Source organism: Pleurodeles waltl, chromosome 10 (genome assembly GCF_031143425.1).
Source record: "Pleurodeles waltl isolate 20211129_DDA chromosome 10, aPleWal1.hap1.20221129, whole genome shotgun sequence".
NCBI classification, from domain to species: Eukaryota; Metazoa; Chordata; class Amphibia; order Caudata; family Salamandridae; genus Pleurodeles; species Pleurodeles waltl.
Window position 1 is genome coordinate 450,854,367 of NC_090449.1, and position 18,589 is coordinate 450,872,955.

At 45.7% G+C, this 18,589-nt stretch overlaps 1 protein-coding gene across 8 annotated transcripts in view; it reads right to left on the reverse strand.

The window, feature by feature from the left end:
• The window catches only part of LOC138261611 (uncharacterized), a 909,500-nt gene that overhangs the window by 285,185 nt on the left and 605,726 nt on the right, over positions 1-18,589 (reverse strand). For all 8 annotated transcript variants that reach the window (XM_069210725.1, XM_069210726.1, XM_069210728.1 and 5 more), the window contains exon 12: positions 16,573-16,729. In XM_069210725.1, the coding sequence (XP_069066826.1) occupies positions 16,573-16,729 (157 nt within the window). The remainder of the gene's footprint in view (positions 1-16,572; positions 16,730-18,589) is intronic.

Consider the following 18,589-nt stretch of genomic DNA (forward strand, 5'->3'; position numbering starts at 1 on the left):
AAAATAAAAACATATGCATTTGCGATTGTTCTGAATGCATATCACATGGACAGAGTATTAAGTCCCTATTGCGGTGCACTTTAGGGGGATAAGCCACTTAATATTGGGCCAGGCCCACACAAAACCTTGTCAAGAAAAATGTATGGTGCTGTGGGACAGGGAAAAGATAAAGTTCGATTTTAGATGTAGTACATAAAGGTAGATAAGGTGTCACCATGTCTTTCCTCAGATCGTGCCTCTCTCTATCAGTAGCCAATTTCTCTTGGAATTCATTCTTTATTCCTGGGATGTCCTGCTTGCCTATGGCCCCAGGGTTAAAGAATAAGTCTGCTCTGTTAAGGCTGGTCAGGGACTCTTTAATGTACATAACCCAGGCACATCTCTGTACTCCATCCAGACTCATGCAGTCCATAAGCAGTGTCTGAGTGAGAGCTGCTTCTGGCCTAGTCCAAACAGACATCCAGAGGGCTAAAGGGGCTAACTTAATCAGGTCCTCCAGAGAAGGGAGACCTAATTCTGCATGTGTAATTATAGCGGGAACGCTCTGTGAAAGTGAGAGTAGACTTCTCAGAAATTTATTTTCTCTTATTTGCAGAGATGATGCGCCAGTATAGCCCCATACTCCAGCTCCATATCTGATAATGGAAGTAGGCCTTGCCTTATACATTCTGGTAATGAGCTTTATTGGTGCTCAGCCTAGTTTGATGATGAATTTGCGTAGAGCTGCCACTGCTTGGTTGTAGTGTGTGACCCTGATTTCTCTGAGGTGCTTCCAGTTAAACGCATTGTCAATGGGAATCCCCAAATACGTGAAGGTATTCACACTGCTCATTTGGATACCTTCAATATAAACTGAGGGGTTCTAGTTCTTGGGCGGCCACAAATCAAAGTGTATAATTTTGTTTTATTGGTGGACAATCCCAAGGCCGTCATGAAATCCACAAATCTGGAGTTTTTGGAGGCTCCTCCCAGTCCATGCCATCAAAACACGATCATCGGGGTAGATTAATACCGGTTGTGGTCTGTTGGCGATCTTAGGGGGATCTGCCTTTTCGTCAATCAGAGCTCCCGCTAGACCATTTATATAAAACGTAAAAAGGAAGGGTGCAAGAACACAACTCTGTCTTACCCCTTTCCTAATCTTAAAGAGGCTGGTACTTTGCCCCTCTTGCCCAAATCTGACCTTATCTTCCACATCATTGTGGAGTTGGGCTAACAGGGCCACTATCTTTGGATTGCTACCCTTATCGGTTAGCATTGCCTATATTTTGCTTCTATCCACATTGTCAAAAGCTGCCGTTAAATCCATAAATGCCAAATAAAGACACCCTTGCTTCGCCCCCACATACTTTTCCCTAATAAGGTGAAGGTTCAAACATTGGTCGACTGTCCCCACTGCCTTCCTGAAGCCAAACTGAGACTTGGAGATTATGGTATTATCTAGAGCCCAGGCTTCCAAATGGTCCAGGAAGATTCTCCCAAAAATCTTTGAGGTGGTGTCAATCAGAGAAATTGGACAAGAACAAGCAGGGTCACTCCGGTCTCCCTTCCTAAAGATAGATATAATAATGGCACTAGACCATGATGGAGGGAGGACAGAGGTTGATGCAGCCCTGAAAACATTTACCAAAACTGGTGCCCAAAGATCAATGTTGTACCTTAAGAGATCAGCTGGGACCCCATCTGGTCCTGGGGCCCTATCTGGCAATGAGCCCTTAATAGCTAGTATGACACAGTCCAGGTGAAAGTCCAGTTCCTCAGTGCTACGCACAGCAGGGGCATTTATGAAGGTCGTTTCACAGTCATCAGAATAACCTTCATAGAGCTTTGCAAAATTACTGACCCATCTCAGCTCTGGGATGTGTACCTCAAAATCTTTGTTTGTGTCAGAGCTAAAAAAAAATAAAAAGAAAAAAAAGAGGTATTGACGACTTTCCAAAATTGTGTCCCGTCATTAATAGCTGAGGCAATGGTCAATTTCTCCCATGCTTCTTCTCTTATCACTTTCTTCCTAGCTGAAACTGCCTTCTTGTACTGAGCCCTGCATTTCGTGACCTCTGATTTCTTTCTCGGAGTGGATTTTAAAACCCGCATGAGTTTGGAATGGGCATAAGTGGTTGATTTATCGAACAATTGTAGGAGGCTGGCCTGGCTTCTAGTGGGTACCAAGGGGTACTTACACTCTGTACCAGGTCCAGTTATCCCTTATTAGTGTAGAAGAGGTGTTTATAGCATCCTAGGCAGCTAGAAGGTAGCTATAGCAGAGCAGCTTAGGCTGAACTAGGAGACATGCAAAGCTTGTAACCACTGGGAGGTGCAGGTCAGGGGAGTGGTCACTCCCCTTTTCTTTGTCCAGTTTCGCGCCAGAGCAGGGCTGGGGGATCCCTAAACCGGTGTAGACTGGCTTATGCAGAGATGGGTACCATCTGTGCCCATCAAAGCATTTCCAGAGGCTAGGGGAGGCTACTCCTCCCCAGCCATCACACCTATTTCCAAAGGGAGAGGGTGTCACACCCTCTCTCAGGGGAAATCCTTTGTTCTGCCTTCGTGGCCCAGGGTTGCCTGGACCCCAGGAGGGCAGAAACCTGTCTGAGCGGTTGGCAGCAGCTGCAGTGGAGACCCCGGAAAGGCAGTTTGGCAGTACCCGGGTCCTGTGCTAGAGACCCAGGGGATCATGGAATTGACAATTCCATGATCTTAGACATGTTACATGGCCATGTTCGGAGTTATCATTGTGACGCTATACATAGGTAGTGACCTATGTATAGTGCACGTGTGAAATGGTGTCCCCGCACTCACAAAGTCTGGGGAATTTGCCCTGAACAATGTGGGGGCACCTTGGCTAATGCCAGGGTGCCCACACACTAAGTAACTTTGCACCCAACCTTCACCAGGTGAAGGTTAGACATATAGGTGACGTATAAGTTACTTAAGTGCAGTGGTATATGGCTGTGAAATAACGTGGACGTTATTTCACTCAGGCTGCACTGGCAGGCCTGTGTAATAATTGTCAGATCTCCCTATGGGTGGCAAAAGAAATGCTGCAGCCCATAGGGATCTCCTGGAACCACAATACCCTGAGTACCTCAGTACCATATACTAGGGAATTATAAGGGAGTTCCAGTATGCCAATGTGAATTGGTTAAATTGGTCACTAGCCTGTTAGTGACAATTTGGAAAGCAGAGAGCGCATAACCACTGAGGTTCTGGTTAGCAGAGCCTCCGTGAGACAGTTAGTCATCACACAGGGAACACATACAGGGCACACACTTATGAGCATTGGGGCCCTGCCTGGCAGGGTCCCAGTGACACATAGACTAAAACAACATATATACAGTGAAATATGGGGGTAACATGCCAGGCAAGATGATACTTTCCTACAACCATTTTACAAGTTTGATTTTGGGAGACTGGGTAGGTAGGGTTAAATGTGTCCTAACTTCCATGCAGATGTCTGCGAAAGCTCCTAGGATCTGAGACGGGGTAGCTCAGTGTTTAGGCAGGTTTAAAATGTGTCTAAGTTTTTGCCCACAACCTTACTTAGGAGAGTTTCTTTGTCCACTTTTTGGCATTTACATAGCACACCTTTATTCCTAAGGTATTCCGCAGGGCCTCCCATTTTCTGAAGACTTCTGTTTTTAAAACCATATTGGAACGATAGAACCAGTGGATAATGATCGCTGAGGCCACTTGGCACAACCTTAAAAGAACCCAGTCTGTCCCGCCAGGACCTTGACTTCATTACATTATCAATTACAGACCCCCCTCCCCTCCCAATAAAAGTAATATCAGGGGGTGTAAAGGTCAGTGAGGTTCCACTTGCAAACACTAAATCATAATTCCTCATAAGATTATCTAACTTGTCCCCAAAGAGGATGTGGGTAAAGTGGAAATAGTTGCTATCATTTTCATCATTTCATCCACAGATCCTCTCGTCCCCTGTGGAACAAAGGGAGACATTGAAATCCCCACCCCATATAATTGTAAAATCCTTATCAAAGCAGCAAACCATTTCCTCAATGGCCTGCTCTAGGACGTGTAAAAATTCAATGTTAGATCTCACAAAATGATTATGGTAAAAATTAACCGAAAGCATTAACAGGCTGCCCTTCATAGACATTAACACTAGCTGGTAGTAAGGGGAGTCAGTCCTACATTTCGTTACCTTAGCTCCTGGGGTGATGTTGATCAGCGTCATCAACCCCCCACTGCTGCGCCCGACATGTTTTCGCATAGCCAAGGTTGTGACTGACTGAAACCCATTGATATGAATCATTCTATTGGCCCATGTTTCTTGGAGGCAAACCACCTGATTGTTTTCTAACAAGGCAAGCCAATCTCTATTGTGGTATTTCTCACCAATGCCCGCTACATTCCAAGAGAGTGTCTGCCGACGGTGTGTGGAAAATCTTTCAGCCCCCACATGCTTCAAAACAGAATTGTATGCCCCTGTACATCAGAACTCTCATCTTCCAAATTCTGGTCAAGAGCGTTTTCCTTTCTGCGTTTGAGTTCACCCACGTCCTCACTAGAAGGACTATTGAGAGGGTGACTGCAGTCATTATTGTCTGTGTCTGCATTCGTCATTTGTGTCAGAGTGAGCGAGTGGGTCAAAGTCGAAGGCCTGTTACTCTCTCTCAGTCAATTAACTTCATCTAGATAATGGCCCAGAGAACTATATCTGTTCTGAGTGGGGACAGAAATTTTTTGGACATTACCAGGGTTGCCGCTGACACCCTTGGGTGGCTGACAGCAATAGCCCAGCGGTTCAGCCTGGATGTTAACATTACTCTCCTGCACGGTTTCACACTGCTTCAGTATCCAGTCTACCTGCTGTGGATTTTTAAAATGTACTACCACACAATCACCTGCGAGGCTTTTCTTACTGTTACCCAGCCAAAGTACCCTCCTTACTCCAATAATACCACTCCAAAGGCACTCACTGTTCCCCCTCATTGTTTTATTTAGCCAATAGTCTACTTTATATTTAAGTTGGTCATCCTGCTCGTTAGCATTGAGTGGCAGGGGTGCGACATTTTTTAGCATGATTACGTAGGGGGTACACTGAGGTGGAAGTTGCAGAGTTTGTAGGTTCTTTCCCAGGGACCTGTCCTCTCCCATTTTTCCCTAGATGTGCAGATAAGGATTTAGCTGGAATTCTACTGCTATTGGCGGGCCGGTCCATAGGAGTATTTATCAGCTTATTCGGTCCTCCTGATCTAGGATAATGGCCCCTATGATGTACCGCAGAACAATGTTCTGCTGCTGTGCCTGGGGGACAGATCACTGTGTCTGACTCCATGGTCGGGGTAAGGGTTGGGCTATACTTTGTAGATTCTGGTAAGTGTTTTAGTGAGGAGTCTACACTCTGCAACAAGTTTACTAGAGGTTTAAGGGCTCTCTCTACATGGATTCAATGTACGCTTTGTCCCCACATTCGGCCTCAGGATCTTGGGGACCCACAGGTTCCACCCTCTGTTTTTTCCCAGCTATAGATGGCTTAAAGACCAGGGAATTGCCCCACTTAGACCCATTTGATTTGGAGGCTTTTGACTTGGACATGCCGGAATTTCCAGGGGTGAACTTCTTCTGTTTTATAGGGGGAGAAGCAGTATCTTCCACACAAACAATGGCGTCTTCTCTACCAGATGAGATGTTAAGATCGTCCTGCAAGACGCACCCCTTTCGTATGCTTGTTATCTTGCGCCCCTTCTTTGGCTTACTAGCCTCCATGCGGGTCCCGCCATCACCCCTCCCATAGTTACAATGTTACTTGACTTGGACATGGGAGGGGGCGAGTAAACAGGTGTTTTCCTTGATACCCCCAGTCTTACTTTGATCGATTCAATTTCGGTGTTTAATGCGGACATGGCTGTGGTAAGGTATGATACTATGAAGCTTTAGGGTTAGTATCTTTCGAGAAAGTCCCAGTGCTCACCTTTCTTTTGCCCATTTTAACTTGAGTGCACTAGAACCTGAGGAAAACCCGAGAAAACAGCAATACGATCTAAAGTAATGTAGAACACCAACGGGGCCTGCTTGATGATAGATGTTAAGGGGGTGGCCCAGTCCAGCCTCCTTCTTCTGGCTCTGATGGGCGTGGACGGGCCCGTGCTGCGGTGTCCCCCTGGCGCTTTATAGTGCTTGCTGGCAGGTGAGTGGGGGCAGCCGGAGCTGGAAATGGCTGCCACCTGGGGCCCAAAGCAGTCTGGGACTCGTGGTCCCCCTTTCAATGTTCAGCGTGTCCCGTGCTGCGGTGTCCCCTTGGCGCTTTATAGCACTTGATGGCAGGTGAGTGGGGGCAGCTGGAGCTGGAAATTAATGCCTCCTGGGGCCCAAAGCAGTCTGGGACTCGTAGTCCCCCTTTCAATGTTCAGCGCAAGCACACATCTGAGCTTCACATCATCTAGATAGCCCCCTAGGGCCAAAATGACATGTCAGTCACCACTGTAAGCTCTGGTTGGGGTAAGGAGCCTGGTCTACCACAAATCAATGAGGCATCCTCCATCCACCACATTACAAAAGGTACTCTCCCACCCCCAATGTTGGGCCCAGTGAAGCTAAAGGGTCCACTGAAGAGGCCGCATGTGCCAACTGGCTTGCAGTAGCTATAGAAAGTATGAGGCCAGTCTTACATTTGATCAATTATGCCAAGACTATAAGGTCCCTCTTGGCCAGTTCCTGACACAGGGACAATTACTAGAGGCACTCCTTTCACTTTGGAGAGTAACAGACACAGAACCACCACTACACGTTGTGATACACACTATATATACACCATGGGGGAAGGCTGACACCTCGTCAGATGGTTTTATGAAGCACTGAGGGAACACACAGGAACTCCACTGAGACATCTCCAACAACTATGGGAGGAAGACCTGGAAAGATCTTCTTCATGACACCAAATGATCTAAAGACCTGGGGTTCCCCCAGACAGTATTCAGAAATGCCCACTTTAAAAATATCCAATTCATGGTCCTTCACAGGGCCTACCTTACACTGTCCCACCTGAACCACATGTTCCCCACAGCTAACCTAGCCTGTCCCAGGTGTCAAGCCCCAACGGCTAACCTTCGGCATACACTCTGGTGCTGCCCACACATAGCCAGCCTCTGCTGTGCCGTCTACTACATAACAGTTACTGTCATTGAACTTGCGATAATGAACAACAGTGACCACAGCACTCACAAACACTGTACAAGTTAACGAAAGTACAGGTAAAAGCTTATATGTAGCAGCTACGTAGATAAAATGTTCGGTATCCTTCTTGGTGTTCCAGAAAGTTGTTTGTTAGAATTGATTTTCGTAAGTGCAGAAGTACAGTCAAACAAGCACAGCCAACACGTGTTTCCTCACATCCGTGACTTTATCAAGGCTATATTGCTAGTATAAGAAAGGGGTATCCAAAAAAGGCAGGTATCGGTGGTACCTGTGTTGATAGAATGGAGATTGAGGAGCCGATCCAATGTGTCGATCTGCAAAATGTAATATGAAGTTTAAGGGAAATGGTATCGTTCAAGAGTAACAGGTGAGTAAATCCTCAGCACGTAGAAAGTTAAGGACCTTGGTAAGTCCGACAGCAACGTGTGGGAGCTCCTAGGAGTATTCAAAATTTAACTTGCTATACTAAACTCCTGGCAGAATACATTGTTGAACATCTTCTCCAGAAGGAAGAACCTTAAAGTGAGAGCCTACTTCACAAACCTTGCCCTTCTGTTGGCTAAGCGGGTCCTTACCATGCATTGGAGAGCCCCACACCCACCAGGTCTTCCCCAGTGGCATGCAGCATTACTCCCCAGAGGTAAATCTGAAAGTTCTGCACTACATTGGGAAGAGGCCAGACTAATATATAAGTGTTCCACAGCACCAGCCTGGGATACCATGCTTTAAGAATTTAAGGACCTGATAGCTGAAGACCACCCCTCCCCACCACTCTGATCTCTAAAACTTACATCATCCCTGCACCACTTAATTGCACAGTGCCCACGATCCCCGGCTACAGTAGGTTAGTCAATCCCCCCCTCAAGCCTTATGAGAGCCTCTTGGCTCCCATCCAGTTTCATGCACCCACAGCCCCCCTCCGTCCTGTGCAACTTAATGTATTTATCAGGTGCAAATAGTACTCTTATCTCTATTGCTCTAACTGTTACGTTTTACTTATGTAAAGAACCAATACAAATTATTCACAAAAAAAAGAATGAATGAGGCCAGCAGCCCAAGAACTATAAGGGCTGAAGCAAGAACTTACTCCCAAAACATAGGGTTCATAGCCTCAATGTCTGGGACTAGTTTCAGGGGTGAAAAAGCATAGGCCACTGTGTCCACAGTGGCCCCTATGAAGACAATCCTTTGCACCAGCTGAAGATGGGATTCCAGTTTGCTGATCGAGAGATCCACGGTGGACAGCAACAAATTGTTTCCTACATATTGCCTGAGGCTTTCTGAGGTGAGCCTGCCTTCAAGAGTCAGTCATTGAGATACATGTATATCTGAACTTAGATGATGGATTGTGACTACTGACATGAGCTTTGTTAACACGGAAGGAACAGAGAGCAGGACAGTACAATAGAAAACTTCAGATTTCATAATAAGGCAGAAGTACTGCCTGTTGGACTGCAGGACAGACACATGAAAGTAGGTGCACTGCAAGTCCAAGGAAACTATCCAGTTATTTGGGGTCCTAGGCCAACAGAACTCAAGCAAATGTCAACATTTTTTACTTCTACTTCCTGAGAGAAGTGTTCAAGAGCCTGACGTCTAGGATCAACACCTCATCTTTTTTGGGGACCAACTCAGAAAGGTACCACCTCTTAACTCACTCTGCTATAGGCACCACTTCAATTGTGCCTTGGAAATCAACTTTTGCATTTCTCGAAAAAAATATAGGCAACAACTTGGGGAAAGAGGGCAATAGTATCCCAGAAAAGAAGTGCATAACCAAACGGAACAATCCTAAGGATCCATTAGCCTGAAGAAAGAATACAGCAGCTGGAAAGACGATATTGAATCCTGTCCCCTACGAAATTCAAACAGCAGTTTGAGGGAAAATTAAAGCAGCTTGGTGGTACCCACAGCATGCGAAAAGGAAAAATACTGATGCACCTGATGGCGGTGTCATCCCTTACGGGTCGGCCCTGCACTTAGAGCCATGAAAGGACTCAAGTGATTGTTGGACAGGCAATGACAGGTGCCTCTGGTGGTAAGCAAGACCCTTGTACTCACCAGGAACATCTGATTTAGCTTATGGAACTAGGAGCAGGGGAAACAGGAAAGAAGCACCACAGAACAAGCTGTAACATACCTTTTCTAGAAGCTCTAAAGTGCTTAATCCCCCTTTGCACGAAATAGCCCGATCCCACAAAAAGGTATGCACTTAAGAGAAGCTTGGACAGCACCATGAAACCTAGTGGTGTACATCCAAGAGTGGTCCTGGATTCTGACAATGGAGCCCACAGCCCTGTGGGGCAACGTTGTTTGTAGTGTTCAGGCCAGACCTCAAAATATGCCCAGCTGAATCCTGGCAGACCTGTACACTTTGAACTAAGGAATTCTGGAAAGCCTCTGGCAGTGGGGGTTAATGTCACTTGCCATGTCCCAGAGACCATGGGTATGGAGACCCGAGACACAGCTTTTAACAATCGTTGTGCAAGATCAGCAAAAGAGAAGCATCTCTTGCCAATGGAGTTGTTTGGACATTTTGTCCTTCTGCTAACTGGAAAACGTGTTTGGAATAACATTACTTGCAGAGCCTTGAACTAGAAGGTTCTCTGGAGTCGGATGCTGCATCATAAAGATTGGAATACCTGGCATGGCTGTGGGTTGTCCTGCAGGGTGCTGGCTCACTAGAGATGGGGAGCAAGGTCTGGACCAGGGCCCCATGAGGGGTCTTAGTCAAGGTTTTGTTAAATGGAAGTAAGGGCTCCATGGCCAAAGTGGCAATCTGCAAGACCCCATCAAAATATCAGACTTAGTTTCTCCAGTGGGCAATTGTAGATCCAACACCTCTGCAACTCTGTGTACTAGTTCGAAGAAGTCTTTTCGAGTCAAGGGATCGAGTGACTCCTCCTCTTCGGCTCCATTGCGCATGGGCATCGACTCCATCTTAGATTATTTTCCCCCAGAGGGTAAGGTAGGAGTGATAGAGTATAAAGAAAAGAGATGTCCATGCAAATGGAATAGAGATATAAATACATATGTACAAATGAATATTTTAACTTAAACGCCTACAGGTTCCAGGGGAGGCGGGAGGGCGCATGTGAATCTGTTGCAGAACAAGCCACGAACAGATGTACACTGGGTAAGTGACATTTTCCGTTCGATGGCATGTGTAGCATGATTCCTCCCCCAAGCGGTGGTCAGCCTGTAGGAGTTGAAGTTGTTTGAAATATTGTTCTTAGTACAGCCTGTCCTACTGTGGATTGTTGTGTTGCTAACACATCTACACAGTAATGCTTGGTAAATGTATGGGGTGTTGACCAAGTGGCTGCTTTACAGGTTTCTGTCATTGGTATATTTCCTAAAAAAGCCACAAATAACTGTTTGGTTTTCCTAAATGATTTAGTTCTATCAATGTAATACATTATAGCTCTTTTAATGTCTAATGTATGCAGCACTCATTCTGCTACCGAGTCTGGCGGTGGGAAGAAGACTGGGAGTTCCACTGTTTGATATGAAACAGTGAAATCACCTTAGGTAGAAATTTTGGGTTTGTCCGAAGAACTACCTACTGTTTGTGTACTTGTATGAAGGGTTGCTCAATAGTGAAAGCTTGTATTTCACTAACTCTCATTGAAGTAATTGCAACCAGGAAGGCTACTTTCCATGTTAGGTATTGAATCTGACATGAATGCATAGGTTCAAATGGTGGACGCATTGGTCGTGTTAGTACAATATTTAGATTCCATGAAGGCACTGGGGGTGTTCTTGGTGGTAAGATACGTTTTAGTCCTTCCATGAAGGCTTTGATAACAGGGACTCTAAATACAGAAGTGTGTTGTATATTTTGCAAATACGCTGAAATAGCAGTGAGATGTATTTTGATGGTGAAAAGGCTAAATGTGCCTTTTGCAGATGAAGCAAGTAACCTACAATGTCTTGTAGTGGTGCTGAAAGAAGGGCAATCTGTTTGGATTGACAGTAAAACACAAACATTTCCATTTGTTTGCATAACACTGCCTGGTAGTGAGTTGTCTAGCTTGTTTAATTACTTCCATACATTCTGTTGGAAGATGTAGAGATTCAAACTCTAAGACTTCAGGAGACAAATCGCTAGATTGAGTATTGCTGGATCTGGATGCCTGATCAGTTGTTTGTTTTGTGTTAACAGATCTGGTCTGTTGGGCAGTTTGATGTGTGGTACTACTGACAGATCTAACAGTGTCATGTACCATGGTTGACGTGCCCATGATGGTGCTACAAGTATGAGTTTGAGTCTGTTTTGACACAGTTTGTTGACTAGAAATGGAATGAGCGGGAGAGGGGGAAAAGCGTAAACAAATATCCCTGACCAGTTGATCCATAGAGCATTGCCCTTGGATAGAGGGTGTGGAAACCTGGATGCGAAGTTTTGTCATTTTGCGTTTTCGCTGGTGGCGAATAGGTCTAGGTCTGGTGTTCCCCAGTGATGAAAGTATGTTTGAAGCACTTGGGGATGAATTTCCCACTTGTGTGCTTGTTGATTATCTTGGCTGAGAACATTTGCTAATTGGTTGTGTATCCCTGGAATGTATTGTGCTACAAGGTAAACATTGTCGTGTATTCCCCAATGCCAAATCTTTTATGCTAGAAGGGACAGTTGCGATGAGTGGGTCCCTCCTTGTTTGTTTAGGTAATACATTGTAGTCATGTTGTCTGCTTTGATGAGAATTGTTTGTGAACGAGAAGAGGTTGAGAGGCTTTGAGTGCTAAGAATACGGCTAGCAATTCTAGGTGATTTATGTGAAGTTGTTTGTGTTTGTTGTCCCATTGTCCTTGAATGTTGTGATTGTTGAGGTGTGCTCCCCATCCAATCATTGATGCATCTGTTGTAAGTGTGGTTTGAGGCACAGGGTCTTAAAATGGTCGGCCTTTGTTTAAATTTGTGGAATTCCACCACTGAAGCGATGTGTGTTTGGCGGTCTATCAACACTAGATCTTGAAGTTGACCGTGTGCTTGTGACCATTGTTTTGCAAGGCATTGTTGTAAGGGCCGCATGTTCGCTTGCATTTGGGACAATAGCGATGCATGATGCCATAATGCCCAACAGTTTCATGACAAATTTGACTGTGTACTGTTGGTTTGACTGAATTTGTGCCAATACATTGTGGAATGTTTGTATCCTTTGTGGACTTGGGCTTGCAAGTGCTGTTTGCGTATTTAGTGTGGCTCCTAAATACTGTTGAATTTGCTCCGGTTGCAAGTGGGATTTCTGGTAGTTTATAGAGAACCCTAGTGTGTGTAGGGTTTGTATTACATAATGTGTATGGTTTTGACACTGTGTATGACTGCTGGATTTTATTAGCCAGTCGTCGAGAAATGGAAAAAAATGGATGTGTTGCCTTCTTAGGTAGGCTGCAACTACAGCAAGGCATTTTGTAAATACTCTGGGAGCTGTTGTTATCCCGAGGGGTAACACTTTGAACTGGTAATGTTTTCCTTGTATTACAAACCCGAGACATTTCCTGTGCGCTGGATGGATGGGTATGTGAAAGTACGCATCCTTGAGGTCTAATGTTGCCATTAAATCTTGTTGTTGTAGCAGTGGGACTACATCCTGTAGTGTTACCATGTGAAAGTGTTCTGATAGGATGTAAAGATTGAGAGTTCTGAGATCTAGTATTGGTCTTAAGGTTCCATCTTTTTGGGGAATAAGGAAGTACAGGGAGTAAACCCCTGTTCCTATTTGATGTTGAGGTACAAGCTCTATGGCTTGTTTGAGTAATAGTGACTGTACTTCTTGCAACATAGAGATGTGTTGGGAGGAGAGTTTGTGTGGTTTTGGAGGTATATCTGGAGGAATTTGTGCCAATTGTACGCAGTAACCATTGCGGATAATGGATAATACCCAACTGTCTGTTGTAATGGGTAACCAGTTTTTGTGGAACGTTTGCAGTCTTCCTCCCACAGGTGAAGTGTGATGAGGGAAGATGTGGATCGAGTCACTGTTTTGTGTGTGAGGTTTGTTTTGTTGGCTGATATTTTCCCCTACCTCTGGGGAATTGGCCTTTATAAGTTCCTCTAAACCCATCTCGTTGGTACTGAGGCTGGCAAGATGGTTTGGATTGTGAGGTGGATGCCTCAGATGTTTGTGCTCTAAAACCACCCCTGTATTGAGGCTTTCGAAATGAACCTCTGTATTGTGTAGTATACAGAGGACCCATGGCTTTAGCGGTGTCTGAATCTTTTTTTCATTTTTTCAATGGCCTTATCAACTTCAGGGCCAAAAAGCTGTTTCTCATTAAATGGCATGTTAAGGACAGCCTGCTGGATTTCTGGTTTAAACCGTGACGACCAAAGCCATGTGTGTCTCCGAATGGCAGTATTGATTGTCCTAGCTGCTCAGTCTAGAGCTGACCTAATCTGGTTGTTAGTAATAGCCTGCCCTTCTTCGACTATCTGCTGTGCCCTCTTTTATTGATCTTTGGGGAGATGCTGGATGATATCTTTCATCTCGTCCCAGTGGGCCCTATCATACCTAGCCAGTAGTGCCTGGGAGTTGGCTATTCTCCATTGATTAGCTGCTTGGGATGCTACTCTTTTGCCAGCAGCATCACATTTTCTGCTCTCCTTGTCTGGTGGTGGTGCATCACCAGATGACTGGGAGTTGGCCCTTTTCCTTGCCACACTGACAACTACAGAATCAGAGGTAGTTGTTGGGTAATGAATGCTGGGTCAGAGGGAGGTGGTTTATATTTTTTCTCCACTCGGAGTGATGACCCCGGCTTTGACAGCCTCTTGAAAAATTTTATGTGCGTATTTCAACATGCCTGGAAGCATGGGAAGGGACTGATAAGTAGTGTGAGTGGAGGATAATGTATTAAAGAGAAAATCATCCTAAAAAGGCTCGGTGTGAATGGCTACGTTGTGGTATGATGCTGCCCTAGCCAGAACCTGAGTGTATGCAGTGCTATCCTCTGGTGGTGATGGTTTGGAAGGATAGCAGTCTGGGCTATTATCGGAAATGGGATCTGAATCATAGAGATCCCATGGGTCCACATTGTCGTGTTGTGAACCTGCAGAGTGTACTGGAGACTATGCAGGTGTAGGAGTAGTAGGTGGAGAGACAGTCAGGGGAGGAGACTGATGAGGTGAAAATTGTGGAGGTGGAGTTTTTTGCTTAGGCCTTGCACTTTAGCGGGTGGCTGATCAGTGTCCAATTGCCCTTGAGAGGCTAGCTTCCTCTTAGTCTTCAGAGGAGGTACAGTTAGAATCTTACCAGTGTCTTTATGAATATGAATTCTGGACTGCCTTTCATCAATTTCCTCCATTTGTGTGAGTTCCTCCGAAAATCTATGGCTTTCTTTAAGTTGTTTTGAAAGTCCATGCTCTTCTGTGTAGATGGGTCTTTTCGGCTCCGAAGCCGGTTTTCTCAGGATCGAAAGGCCGGGAGTGGATGTTGGCCTCGGCTCCGAAAGGGATTTTCGAGGCTTCGACTCAATGGGTCAGTGTTTGCCTGATTGGAGCCTGTGCTAGCTGGAGTCCGAAGGCTTCGGTGGTGTGGCTTTTCTCGGTGCCGAAGTTGTTGCTTGGTCACCAGAAGTCTTTTTGCGGGTGGAGCCATGGCCTTCTGGCAGTGGCGTTCCAGAGGCCTTGTGTTTGTGCTTGGATTGGAGTGGGAGGCGTACTCACGTGCTGTCCTGCCATGACTGGTCTGTCCTCCTCGGACTCCTGCTCGGAATCGGACCCTTGGACGGAGATTGCAGTGTGCATAATCTCCTCTTCCGCCACGTCGAGAAGTTCATTGCTTCTCGATGCCTTTTCCAACCTTCGCACTCTTCTGTCTCGTAGAGTCTTCTTCAAGTGGAAGGATCTGCAGGCCTTGCAAGTATCTTCTTGATGGTCTGGAGATAGACAAAGGTTACAGAAGAGATGTTGGTCTGTATATGGGAACTTGGCGTGGCACCGAGGACAGAAACGAAATGGGGTCCGGTCCATGAGGCTTCCACGCGGTCGGTCTGACCAGGCCCGAGTTGGGTGTGGGAGCCCCAAAGGGCGAGTAAAGAAGTTCGATCCGCCGGTACCCAAGTGTCGATGAGAGATGATATGCGATCAAAACAATACCGACGAATTAGAGAGTTTTTTGGACTCTTCCGACTCGAACTACCAGAGCGTAAAGAAACACGTCCAAACCCGATGGCGGAAAGAAAACAATCTACGATGGAGTCGATGCCCATGTGCAATGGAGGAGTCACTCGATCCCGTGACTCGAAAAGACTTCTTCGAAGAAATCAACTTGTAATACTCCAAGCCCAACACTAGATGGCAGGACCTATGCATAGCATGTGTATCTGCATAGCATGTTTATCGGTTGGGACAGGGTGTACCCTAGCCACCATCTTCTCTGGATCTGCCATCAGAGCAAAGTACAGAATCAGTGCCTCCATTGCCCGGATCAGTGCAAGGCTGGGAACAGCCACTGAGGCCTGCAGCAAGGAACTGAGGCCTGGCCCAGGTACCAAAACCAGAGATGTTTTTTCTAACCAATGTCAGTTGGTACTGGGAAAGGACCGCTGGTGAAGTCAAATCAGTGGTCAGATAGATCCTTGGGGCCAAGGGAGTCCCAGAGGGATCTCAAAACACCTTAAATAGTTGCAGTATGGCCTCCTTGAAGGGTGCAATCTACTTCAGAGTTGACACTGGCTCTGAAAATTTGGGACACATCGGCTCTACAACAAAAACCGGGCCAGTCAGATATAGAAGTCAGATTCAGCCCCTTCGACTAGAGGCTGAGATTTCCCACAGGAGGAGGAGCACAGAGCACATGAAGTGCCTTCCTTGAACTTCTTATGTTTTCTTTTCAGAAAAGGCACTGGGAATATCATCATGAATTGGAGTTTGGCTTCCGGCTCTCTGATGAGCTTCGGATGCATCACAGAACATTTGCTGCATTACCTAGAGTTGTGTTCAGTTCCAGACACTAAAGGCAGATGTCATGCAGATCCACAATGGACATCTACTTATGACACAGGAGGCATGGCTTAAACCCTTTTGTTTCAGGGTGAGACATTTCTGCGCAGTCTACAGACGTTTTGAAAAACGTAATTAAATAAATTAAATGAAAGAAGGTGAGTGCCAGTTTCCATGTCCATGTTGTGGAAGAAAGGGAAGTGACGTCAGCATGTAGGATTGGTATCTTTATGCAGCTCTGTATCTTTATGTGCAATGTGGGGCTAAGTTGTGACAGAGACCATGCAACCACTTGCAGGTGTACAGGAGCTGTCACAGAGTGTTTCTTGGATCCAGTCTTGAGTCTGAGAAGATTCACAAGGTGAAACATCTGCAATTAGCACTATCCATCAGAAAAATATTCTGTGTTCACCCTCCACAATTTAATCCCTGATGGCCCTCATCATACCCCCTGGAAATGTACTAACCTTTTGAGGTGGGTCAGGTGCTTCACTCCCTCATCACTAATCCGGCTGTAATCTGTCAGGTCCAGCTCCAGCAGCCCCTGCAGATTGCAGAGAAAAGACAGCCCAGTGTCTGTGACGGTGTGTCTGCTCGGGAGCACCAGATGCACTAAATTCAGCCCTGAAATGAAGACAGCAGACATCACATTCATGAGAACTTGTTCGCAAACTATGCAGCTAAGAAGTATTGGGTGGAAATAGAAGGTCCAAGGTCAGTCAACAGCAAATTGGATGAGAAATAAAAAATATGCTGCTGGCCTCTGGAGAGATTACAGCTAAACCAAAAGAGTAGTAACCCTCTTCCCATGATCATGCTCTACCCACAACAAACAGACTTGTGGCATGCTATGTCATGATCATGACATCCTGCATACTCTGCTCCTGATCACATCTATCAGCATATCCTGCCTATGATCAAGGCTACTAGTATACTTTACCTTTGGCTATGTACCACAGGATGCTTTGTGAATGATCAAGATTATCATCCTGTGCCTACACCAGGGGTCTGCCCAGGAATATAACTGCCAGTACATTCAACCCATTACCAGAGCTCCCACCTTGCACTGCCCATAAATAAAACTCATGACCACAACTTAGTGTAACACTGCCCAGGGCCCTGCCCAAGTTGATCTCTCTGTGACTGCAACCAGTGACGTACTATAATAGTTTATAAAATAAACAAACTCCACTGTAGGAGGCAAGGTCAGAAGCCGAAGAAAGCAGAAGTCTAGCTCCTGGCCTGGGCCCAGAATCACCAGCCATCCCACCAGCAGTGGCACTGTCAGGGGCCAGAAGGACCCCAGCAACTGCTGACAATCTCCGAGACTTGTTGGAGGTGAAGCACATCTCCATTGTTGGATAGGCCCAACCCCATGAACTGAAATTATTCCCTCTGGAAAAAATACACAAAGCAAATTCCTCTAAGAATCTATTGAGACAGCTGGCTTTCATAAGGGGTCAGCTGTTTGCCCTAGAAGGTGATAAGGCTAAGTGTATTCTTGCTAGGGTGGGAGCCCACTTTCATGATGAAGGTAATACAGGCGGTAATTTGGTAGCCAATAAACTGCGAGTGACACAACCCGAGATATTTATTACGGAGATCAGGGTTAAGGCAGTAAAGACCCACACAACAGAAGGCAAAATATACAAGCATTTCATTTGTACCATGAGAAGTTCTATGCGGCCTCCCAATCAGATTTGGCTGCCATATCCTCATGTGTGCCATCAGCCTTTCCCCCCACTCTTTCTGTCCCATATGCTGCACAACTGGAAAAACCTATATCAGTTACAGAAATGGTTACAATGATTAAACATATGTTTAACAGACATGGTGCCTACAACAGATGGCTATACTGCAGATTTCGAGTGTTTAGACTTTTGATTGTTCCACTCCTTGTTGAGGTGTTTAACTGCCAGAACCAGTATGAAGTAACAATTATTTTCACTGTGAAACCGAATACCCCACCCATGCCGATACTGGCAGGGTGTCGAAAATTTGCCATGAGCTTACAGACTGTGATGCCCTTTTTAGGGACATTAAAAGGACTTATGTATCCCCAGGACCTACATGAAAGTGCCAGAGGCAATTTCAAGATTCTCTTTAGGATGAATGGCTAAATCTTCAGTCTTCCAGACCTTCCCTCTTCCCTTAATGAAGAGAGAGATCTCACAGCTACAGGATATCTGTGACAATGTCATATGAGATGGGAAAAGATGAGACTGAATTATCATTGTAGGCTTGCATTCCACTTTAAAAATGGTCATGCATTCCACAGGAAGACTGAGGTACCTAAATTCTAATGCTCCATAAGCCAAATAGCAAGATTGAGCATTGGGTGAGTTGTTTGGTGGGGGGAGCGGGAGGACAGGGGGGGGGTTTAATGGGGTTGTTTGGGGGATGAGTCAGAAGTCTAAGTACTGCTTGATTTTGGAAGAGAAGGTTCGGCAGGTTGGGCTGCCTCTTGTGAGACACTAGAGAAAG